The sequence below is a fragment of the Dinoponera quadriceps genome, unplaced genomic scaffold (genome assembly GCF_001313825.1).
Source record: "Dinoponera quadriceps isolate SergipeBrazil2010 unplaced genomic scaffold, ASM131382v1 scaffold1070, whole genome shotgun sequence".
Taxonomy (NCBI): domain Eukaryota; kingdom Metazoa; phylum Arthropoda; class Insecta; order Hymenoptera; family Formicidae; genus Dinoponera; species Dinoponera quadriceps.
This window is the reverse complement of record NW_014555341.1, coordinates 2,489,712-2,500,731: the sequence shown is the minus strand read 5'-3', so window position 1 is coordinate 2,500,731 and position 11,020 is coordinate 2,489,712. Positions and strand designations below refer to the sequence as shown.

General features: G+C 43.8%; 1 protein-coding gene across 1 annotated transcript in view; it reads right to left on the bottom strand.

The window, feature by feature from the left end:
* Positions 1 to 1,526: 1,526 nt before the first annotated feature.
* The window catches only part of LOC106743882 (acetylcholine receptor subunit beta-like 1), a 118,543-nt gene continuing 109,049 nt past the window's right edge, over positions 1,527 to 11,020 (bottom strand). The window contains exons 2-8 of the mRNA XM_014618114.1: positions 7,503 to 8,120; positions 7,107 to 7,243; positions 6,810 to 6,964; positions 6,038 to 6,376; positions 5,351 to 5,728; positions 4,776 to 5,091; positions 1,527 to 4,322 (exon numbers count right to left, since the gene is read on the bottom strand). Of these exons, the coding sequence (XP_014473600.1) occupies positions 4,158 to 4,322; positions 4,776 to 5,091; positions 5,351 to 5,728; positions 6,038 to 6,376; positions 6,810 to 6,964; positions 7,107 to 7,243; positions 7,503 to 7,560 (1,548 nt within the window). The 5' untranslated portion in view covers positions 7,561 to 8,120 and the 3' untranslated portion in view covers positions 1,527 to 4,157. The remainder of the gene's footprint in view (positions 4,323 to 4,775; positions 5,092 to 5,350; positions 5,729 to 6,037; positions 6,377 to 6,809; positions 6,965 to 7,106; positions 7,244 to 7,502; positions 8,121 to 11,020) is intronic.

Here is an 11,020-nt window from a genome sequence, read left to right as displayed (position 1 = left end):
TATATATATATATATATATATATGTAAGAAAAGCAAGGATAAAAGAAAAACGCGTCACAGCCAACTGAATTTAAAAATGAATTTTTACGAGAGCAAAGAAAAACTCAGTTACACTTCCGGCGGGCAATACTCGTTCCCTTCCGTTTTGAATCCTCGTTCAGCTAGCTCATCACGCGCGATTCCGTAAAAAAAGAAAAGGAAAAAAGGGAAGAAACTCTATGTTGTCCTGTCGTGATAAAACGATTTAAGAGACGATACAAAAAACGAAAATATTCGCGCTAGGTGATTAGCGAAGTGGCGAGGAGGAGAGAAATAATCTTTAAATTATCGCGAGGAGAAAAAAAAGAAGAAGAAGAAGAATAATGAACAAATGAAATAAATAAAAGCGAAACTATTAAACACACATGTACCACTAAACATAAACTATACATATTTAAATTATTGAATGCTAAAGTCATATTCGTAATAATAAAAGAAATGATTAATAATCGATTAAAAACTGAATATTAAAGCTAGCCTGTAATCGATAGCGACGTAGTTATACTCTGACAGTAATTATAGGGGTGATTCAAAGGTAGTATATTAGCAGTTAGGGTCGAACTTTATCGAGATCACTTTCTCTAAACTAACGATGGAAAAAGAAGAGGGAGACGAAGAACACGAAGACGAGGAGGATGAGGAGGAGGAAGTTACATCTAATTATCTCTCGATGCTAACCTATTGAATTTAACGGACGTAAAAGCCGCGCTGATGAGATTCCAGAAGACCGATTTACATAGAGCGCGATCTAACTCTCTCTTCATTACCTATCTATATCTTTATTCCCTATGTACTTTAACAGAGAAACGGAGGAAAAAAAAAGAAAGAATTCGTCTTGTATTGTCCACCGTCACAACGGTCGTCGTGATCGATGACGCGCAACAACGACGGCGTCGTCATCGATCGCCGTCGCGAATGCGAGACAAGAGAGAGAAGAGCGTGGATACACACACATACACACAAAAAAAAGAGTTACTATGTTTACCGTAGGCTCTCCGATGGGACGATGCAATTGAACTGAACTCACCCGATCTCACTTGACTTTTAATTATGCCTCGACAACACAGCCTGGTCCGATAATAGTAAATTCGTACACACGACGGAGATATGAAGAGAGCGTGAATAAAAATTTGTTATATTTCTACGCTGGGCTCCCTTTTTTCGAGGCAAACGTTGATCGATATGAGAATCCCTGTTAACTGGTGAGCACTGTAATCGCCGCATTGTAATATTATTAACATTATTACGTTATTATGAAATTGTTGAAATAAATGAAATGAAAATAAAGTGTCTACTCTGTTTCCCCTCTCTCTCTCTTCACAGTTCGTCGCAGCCACGCGCGAAATAGATTCCGATAGATTTAGGTATTTCCGATAAATTAAGGGCGCGAGGGTAACATCATTCGTGAACGGGAACAGGATAAAAATGAAAAATATTGCGTTGCAGAATACAACCGCAGTCACACGGACACAATAAACAAGAAGATGTGAAATTCGATGGGCTTTATTGATTTACGATTATACAAAGGATGAAGATTTACATTGTAAAAAGGGCTACTTTATTTCTCTTACGTTAAAGTTTTCTCACTTTTTTCTTTCACCTACCAACAAATGTAGTAATGCACGAATATAGTCGCCGTATTATTTATCATGCATAATAAAGTATAAACATTACAGTTCAACAATATCTGTGCTCCTCTTTCGTTTCGCGCGCGCGAAATCAAATATAATACACGTGTTTGCCGTACGCGATTGTCTACTTTCCCGCGACAGATGAAGGACAACGGTATACACCTGGCTGAAGCGTATACTCTTTTATTCCTTTATTGTTAATATCTTTACTTATTGTTATCATTCACCTGAAACCGCTTTAGTGTCTCACGACTGCGAGTGAGTTAGCGTTACCGCGTGAAGTTTATCGACGCGAGAGAACCGAACGAAGCGCGTGCGCACGTTGCTGGTGTCTCTAACTTTTAATATTTCTCTCGAGAGGAAGACACATATTGCGCCATCGGTAACTAACGCATCGTAATATAATGTCGTGTTAACTACGTTTACGTTTGAGTACGAGCCATCACTGCCATTTAATTTCGCAAGGGCCGATCGAGTCGTACAAGTTCTTCCGCGAGACCGATCGCGGGAAGAGGAAGAAATGCAAGCAATGCGATCGATACGATGACGGGCGTTTTCGTCTTTCTTTCACCGGGAGAAACTCGAGTCTCGCGGTAGCGATCGACGGAGAACCAACAGTCCGACTCGTGCCGACCTATCGATCGTGATCGCGCAGATACGTTCGCAACGAATACATTAATCTAATTGACACATCTCGCGCGAAATTCGTTCGCTACGAGGTCCTCGGCGAGATTGTCCGGCGGACGTGTCGGGGTCGTCGCGATTTTCTCGACCACCGCGACAAGTATCAAACGCGGGCACAGCTAGTTGTACAACGTGGGACACGAGGAGATTCGCACGATTATTATCAAAATTATCTCAAATCTATACCTAAGCCATTGTCGCAATTGATTCCGCGTGTCCATCCGTGTAATGAACGCTTCGACCTTACCTTACGCGGGGAGATTTGATAACTTTGATATTTGTGAATTCGATCGATACTGATTGAGAGATACCTGTCGCTGAAGAGATCGCTGTACGATGAAACGAGGGAGGATTTGTTTCAACGTTGTTTTCGCAATGTTTCACGATGTTTCACGACGAACCGTGCCTGTTCGTTGGCGTATGTCACTCGGTATATATTCGGCGGCTCGATCTCAGAGATGGAAAACTGCGGCCGACGATAAACGCGCTAACAAATTGCGACGAGATTACTAGCTCAAGAAAAAAATACACTGACTCGCGAGATTTTTTAATGTTAAACGTGAAGCGTAAATCCGGGATCGATAACGCGCTTGTCACTATGCTCGCCTAGCTAACCAGCCTATGGGTATTCGTATGCTAATTGAGAGGTATCAATATGGCTGTCTACGTAAGATTGTGCGTACCGTCATTGTTGCTATGTTACAATCGTTTCGCCAAAGCTCCGTCGACTTTAATTCCATACTTTCACTATGTATACAATACTATTCGCGCGGACTTCATCGTTTAACATTAAGTGTGGTGGTAGCTACGCTCGGAAGAGATATTTTCAATAATATACCTATGGGGTATCGATACGTACACGAAGAAAATATTGTAGTAAAAATTACCACTGAATTTTGCAATGCTGGACCGAATTATAATTGAAATTATAATGTGTGTTGTAATCTTTAGTGATATATATTTCACTAAAGATTACACGTAATAATTTCCGTCATAATTCCGATACGATCCAGTATTACAAAATTTTGTAGTAATTTTCACTACAATATTTTTTCCGTGTAAGACGTCTTGGGAAAATATACGTTAATAGGAAACAATATTTCGCAAGTAAATTAAATTCAATACTACTGAGCGAGCATTTATCTGGCGTTCAATTTTACTGAGATTCTCTTTGATGCACATTTTCTTCGGACAGATAATCGAAACTTTTCTAGTCAACAGAGTTCACAATTGTTGAGTAATATTACATTAAAATTATCTGCTTCTCGCGTTCGGAGGGAGCTCGGGAATACCAATCTCTCCGGTAAAATCAAAGATGAGAAGCAGCTCTTCCGTTTAAGCGTGTCGCAATGGAGCGGTCGGAAGTTAATGGCATCGGGGAAGACAATAATCGCAGAGGCAGCCATGATTAACGCAATTGGAATCGTCACTATCTACATAATACGTGCCATTTCGATCGCGTCAAGTTCCGTCGCTGGAAAAATCGGCGGGTTCAATCTTTTTTTTTTTCGGAGAGGAAGAGCCGTGAAATGGTGCGGATAACGACGGGAGACAGAGTGTGGAAACATTCGTCAAAAAGATCTATACTTAGTACGGAAGTTCGTAAAGAGATCCGTGTGGTAAAAAAAATGATCGTTCGTCGTACGGAACGTTAAACGTCCGCGATTGAAACAACAAGATCGTTCGCATGACGATGTTACGCATAGATCGATCTCGAGAGAGAGAAGGAGAGAGACGAAATGAGAACGGTCTCGACGATGGCACATTACTCACAACAGCGACTCGCCATCGCGGCGAGTCCGATTATTTTCCGCGGTAGATCTCTATGATACGATCCTGGTCCACGTATTCGAAAATGTGAGGCGCGTCCATTAGGATTCCGATCGTGCCGGCGGTGGTGACTACAAAGAAGACGTAAAGTTGCAGTCGATCGATCACCATCGCGACGTACTTCCAGTCTTCTCTTGTCTGAAAAGAAAAGATGCCGGCAAGAGGGAGACGATTGTCGACTGCGTGTCTCACAAACGTGCCACGGAAAGAAAAGGTCTTGTTGCCGCAGCCAGTCATGGTTTAGCTGAAAATATTCTGCTGCTGCAGCTAGAACCTTGCCGTCGCAACGGAAACTTCGGTCACCGTTGCCACAAGTGTTAAAAGTGCTATACTAACATATATCCACTGTAGCCAAATTTGTAGGCGTCCGTAGACTAACTGAATCTGTTGTAACATATGAACACCTACGAGTTTAGCTACAATGAATACATCAGACATGGCACTCATACGTTTAGCCACAGTGACCAAAGTTCCAGTTACCGTTTCAACTGCAAAACATCTTCAGCCAAACTATGATTCATTGCACCGGCAAAATCCTTTTCTTTCCGTGTAGTGTGAAAAGTCAACTTGTAAGCGGCACCCGCGACACACCTGTATGTACAAGTCCTCGTTCCTGAGATGCTCCGCTATGAACTCTACGGCCTCGGTGGCCTTACTGGCTTCCGGGTTGAGCAGCACCGAGTCCGAACTCTCGGACCCTCTCCTGTCGCCCATACCTTCACCGCCCCCGGCGCCGCTCGAGCTGCTCGTGGTGTGCTGCACCTTACGGTTGATCTTGCAATTGGGATGATGCAGATCCGACAGCTCCATTACTTCCATCTTCTTCGCCGGCAGCTTTGGCACCTCGGTCGGGCTTCCCGAATATGTGGAAGCTGGCAGTGTCACGTTCGGTATCTCCATCATCCATCTGCCGGAGTGACCAACGTTCACACGAGAACGGCAATGCGAGGGTCAATTGAGAATCCTCGCGACGCTTCAGCGAGACGCGTTTTAATCGTTTGCACAATCCTAACGCGCGGTTGAAAGAAGAGATATACCTCAGTCGAGAAACAAACAATCCGAAAACCTTGACAATTTGATAGATACATCACAGTTTCCTGGTTAATTTTCCGCTAAATATTTTCATCACGAATCGCTAATAATATCGCTTAGAAACGAGCTTGCACCTCAGTCGCGTCTTCTTCGGCCGCTTCATCACCAGGATTCTCGGCAGATACTTGAGGAAGATCTTGCGTATGAGCTGTGGCATCCTGTGGGTCCTCGGGCCGCGGAAGTTCCAGTTTATTATGATCACGGTCACGAGGATACTGACGGTGTTCATGATGAAGGTGAAGAGCAGGTATTTGGCTATGAGCGGCAGCACCAGGGAGGTCGGCGGTAGGATTTTGCTGACCAGCAGGAGGAACACAACCAGAGATAAGAGAATACTGATGCCCAAGGTAACTTTCTCGCCGGCCTCCGCCGGAAGGTAGAAGACGAGCACACAGAGGAAGGAGATCAAAACCGTCGGCAGTATCAAGTTTACTGTGTAGAAGAGAGTTTTCCTACGGAAGGACTTTGGACATTTAGCAGGATTCGGGAGCAATAATAAAGCCACAGGGAAGCTGTGGTCCGGCTGTAAAGTTTGCTGCAAGTAGTATACACATTAAAGAGAAACCACGCACAGATGGCCTTTCTTTAGTGTGTATACTACTTTCAACCAACTTCACAGCTGGGCCACAGCTAGGCCGTAGCTTCTAGCATCTACAGCTCGGAAATGCGATTTAGTTATCAATGAAAATCTCACATTACGATTATAGAAAAGCTAAATATAACATCGGAATGAAGGTTGACGAATATCGGAGAATGCGCACCTGCGGATGATTATGTAGAAGGTGATGTCGGTCTCCGTGGGAAAGTCACCGTGATAAGTGTTGAGGTACGCCGGCACACTGATGATGTCCCACGTGCCGCTCTTCCAGTAATCAGACAGGTCAACGAAGTTCTTGTCGTTGTAGAGCGCGAGGGAGACCTGATCGCCATTGAAGGTCCACGAACCGAACTTCATGATGCACGTCTGCTGATCGAACGGGAAATACGTGACGTCGATCGTACACGAGCTCTGATAGATCGCTGGTGGTACCCAGAGCACCTCGCCGTTTGGATATATCAGCACGTTGCTCTTGTAACGGACCTCGTAATTGCCATCGGCGCTGTAAATAATATTCCGAACATCGTCACGTCGGCAAAACTGATCTGGTCGTATGACGAATGAAGAAGTCACTTTTAATTGATAACCGAAGCGATCGCAATTTAAAGAAAATTGAAGCTTAAAATGCTGAAGAATCTACATTTTCCACTGATAATCGAAGTGTAATTAAAATCTTAAAAAATAAAGAAATGAAGAATTAAACAATCTTTGATTTTATTCTCTCTCTCTCTCTCTCTCTCTCTCTCTCTCTCTCTCTCTCTCTCTCTCTCTCTCTCTCTGATGTGATGATAAAACAAAGAGATATTTCAGCAGCTGAAGTTCATTCCCAGATTATATCCGAAACGATGTTCCGAATTAGTAATAAAAAATAAAACGATCAAAAAACATTTCTTCGCTCTAATGAAGCGTAGTAAATAAATAATATTATCACATACTTATTGAATAGTACTATGTCCGGTTTCCACACTTTGTCGGGCGGTAACCTGAGGACGCCGATGCCGCCGTAATCTGCCTCGTCCCACTGCAGTTGATAGTCCATCCACACGAATCTCAGCCACACGTTAGATTTCATGATCTGGTTTTTTTCATTCTGAAAAATTTACTGGACTTGAATGAAGAAAAATAGAAAAGAATAAGAGATCGAACGTTCGGTCCCCGCGTCGCCGTTCGACGAATATTACGAATATTACCTCTCGACCGCGCGAGGGAGAAATAGGACGAGATGGACTCACCACGTTTATCAACTGCACGAAGGCGAGGCCAAATCTCACGTGCACCTTCTCCGTCATGTTCTGCACTGGTCGAATAAGTTTGTTGTACCCCCGAAACAAGTCCCGCACCAATCTCTCCTCATCCTCGGAGCACAGACCTGAAAGCAAGGCGGCCGGAGGAAATAATTAACGAGGTGGACGTCCGCATTTCGGCTTCGTGCGAAAATTCGGAAAACTCGTGCCGTTTCTCCCCTCGCGCACTCCTCTTTTTTCATTCTTTCTGACGGTTGGGAACGTGTCACACCTCCGCCACGGCACGGCACTATCTTCTTTTTGCACGATTTTTCGCGAAAAATGCGCAAGTTTCCCTCTCTCGGAACGGCCGACGGCATCGGGAAAACGGGCGGTGACTCTTACCGACGCACAGAATCGCCGAGATGAGGAATAGTCGCGCGAGACGCAGGCAGAAATACATTTTGGGCGGGTTCCTCGTGGGCCTGGTTCAAGTCCCACTCGAACGTTATGTAAAGCGCCGTGTACAGGGCCGACAGCACCGACAACAGCAGCACCACCACCGCCGCCTTCTCCAACGCCGCCAACACCACGACCGCCGTCAACGCCCCCGCCGCCGTCGCCGCCAGCGTCGTCGCCGTCGCTGCCGTCGCCACCGTGGATCAATATGGAGCCCAGGCTCGGACCAATAATTGCATTTCCTTCCTCATAGTCCGACACGCCGAATCCACCCTCGTCGCGCACTTCCGTGATCACCGAAGGCCGATGATGATCGCTGGAACGCGCTGTGCGACGAAAGAATCGTGGCTGCGAACCGCTCGGTACGGCGAGATTTTCGACGCGCCGGGGTGAACTGAACCACCCGGGGGTTGGCCACTCTCGCTGCGGACGCGCTGCTTTACCGAGGGATTCTGCACGAGTCGCGGATGACGGGCTCGTGTTGAGGGTAGCGGACGAGATCCGCGTGGATTTTTGGGGTCGCTGCTGGTGAACCTTCGTCGAGATCGTAGTCTGGCCTTAATCCTTTACTTTGATTTGTGTGAATCAATGAGACATATTATTCTCTCAAACGAAGAGCTCTAAATAATCTCTCTAAGCAATCTGAAGTATTGCTCTCGTGGACGATTGTATGTGGCGCAATTAGACTGTACACATTGCGGAAATTGTGTCGCAATTATTTTCATTTATATTAACAATTCGTATTTGCATTAATAAGTATATATGAATTGCTGGTTTAATCTGGGAATAATTAGCGGACTTTAATTCGGTAACTTTAATTCGGTTTTTTACACGCTATCGAAGTTAGATCACGAAGAAGACCGATTTTGCATAGTAAATTATTGTTGAAAAAAGTAGTCGTACAAGGAAAAAAAGTATTGTATTCAAACAAATACACTGCAAATCCAAGTGTGTTATATTAACTGAGGCTTCTTTACACATTTCTTGCCGTTTTAAATCGCATCATTTATTTAACGCAATTAAACATTTTAAATGACATAATTTAAAACGGCAAGAAACATATAAAAAGAGCTTCAACCAAATGTATCATTCTTCGATGTTTATGCATGTAAAAATAACACACTTGGATTTGCAGTGTAATTATTCGAGTACTCCTTAACAAATTTCTACTTGGAAGTAATATTTACTTGATTTAAATAAAACATATTCCAAGTAAATTTTATGCAAATAAAAAAAAATATATTTACTCGATTCAAGTAAAATTGATTTAATCCACGTGAAAATTTGTTAAGGGGTATTGAAGTAATTATTTACTTGAAACTGACACTTTTTTCTGTGCATTATTATTATTTTATTATATCCGACCTCCGCCACTATATGAATTCCCTACATTCCGTGTAAACCTTCGGCCGAGTAATTTGAAACTTGCTTACGCACGGAGGAACTACGGCAAAATTGCAATTATGGATTATTTCGAGATGTCTACTAACTTTCCGGTGACATATGGGCCGCGTCGTGGCGAAACGGCGATATTACGCACAAGTGCCCCGAAATTGTTCGGAAAACATGCGAAACTTTCCTTATACATTATCCTTCGTTATTATGTATATTACGCCGGCGTGTTCGCGCGAGGCGCATTATATGGAACGAACGTTTATTGATCATCTAATTTTGCATTATTCGCGCGAAGTATATTATATTATCATTAATACAGTATAATATTACCACTTAATGTTTCCGACGAGACATTTAAAGGTCTCGCGCCGCGGCTCCCGCGGAGTTCTCTAAATTGAATTTTAAATTCGACGTTATTTACATTTCTATTAGCTCGTTACCCATGCATTACCTTTTCATAGGACGCGATAATCGGATGGAACTCGACGCGGAAGCCACCGCGGCATACTGAGATTTTACGACGGCAGTCGAATAATCGAGGTACGAACATTATTAAAATAACCAATCGGCGTTGCGCTCGGGCTGTTGAAAACAACTCTCGCGATCTCGTATTAATTACTTCATTTTTTCTCTCAAGGGGGTGCATATTTTCCACTTTTACCGATAAAATACTGACTTTTTTTCCACAGAATTTACGTCTTATTGGTTGCGCAGAATTATAAGTGCTTTTACACAATGAATGTACGCAAAAATGGATTGGAACATTGCTCGATGCGTGGCAAAAATGATTAAAAATTTCCAACTGATATTTCTGTTAACTGTATAACTGTTGGCGTAAATGTTTACTTGATATAGGAATAGCCTGCGGCTTGTAAATATCTTGCTTGCTTTGTGCTTACGCACCGAATGCGTCAATGCTCCAATTAGGAAAATTTCAAAATACTTTTATATCCTCTCATATCCTTTCAACGACATTTAGAGACAAAAGATACGAAAAGTTTGGACAAAATTTCTGTACATCGCATTTACACTTATATCGCATTTACATTTACGTAAGATCTATACGTACGAAAGATGCAAAAAGAATAGCGTGATCATGTCAGTGTATAATGTAACATTTTGAATAACGTCTTTTCGTCCTTTATCGATTTTGGCATTCCCTTAAGAGAGAAATCCTCTTCCTTTTTTGTGGACATATGCCTATCGATATGCGTTAACACCCTATATTATACGCGTTATCGCAACGATAACAGAGTCGTATCACGATATCACAGCTGATATCGGCTGAAGTATGTTTTCAAAACGGAACGTCATAATTCCGCGATTAATAAAGCTGGCAATAGATTATTATCCGAGAGGCATTGTCCGCCGACGTTCCAACGTGCCTGCGTTGGAGCTGTTCGACATCAACGGCGGATTTTTATTGCCCGCGGACGATCCATAAAAATTCATAATGAAACGCGCGAATGCCGAGGGACGTGCGATGCCAGTTTAGCAGCGTCGTCGTCCTACGAATCAGGCGCGATCAACGGCCGGAAACAACCACAGCAACTCCGATTGGACGGTTGCGGTAATAACGGCGCGCTCTCGCGAAATAACTGGCGAGATCTGCGAACGATGTTTGATCCGTCGCTGATCAACAAAGCCGTCGGTTCGCGCGCCCGTTGATCCACCGCAAAGACGCGCACATTCAATGGCCGAACCTACGGCGAAGCAGCGTTAATCGACGCTAATTGATAACCGAACAACCGACGCGAACCAACAACGGCAACCGGCCGCCGAATATCGTCTCAACACGAACCGCAGCCGAAAGTAACCAGTAATCGATGGCCAAGCGACGCTAATTAACCGGCAAATTCCGCGCTGGACAACGCTAAGCAACATTAAGCGATGTTAACTAACGTCGTCGACGATATCGCATCAGTACGCGTTATTGTTTGATCAAGTACGCCGCAATCGTCCCCCGTTGCGCGACTGTATCGAGGCAGTTTCACGTGCGACGGGACGCGCAAACTCGCACGACGAAACTGCGCGCGTTCCGCTTTTCGCCCGGCAAGTTTTTTTCAGCA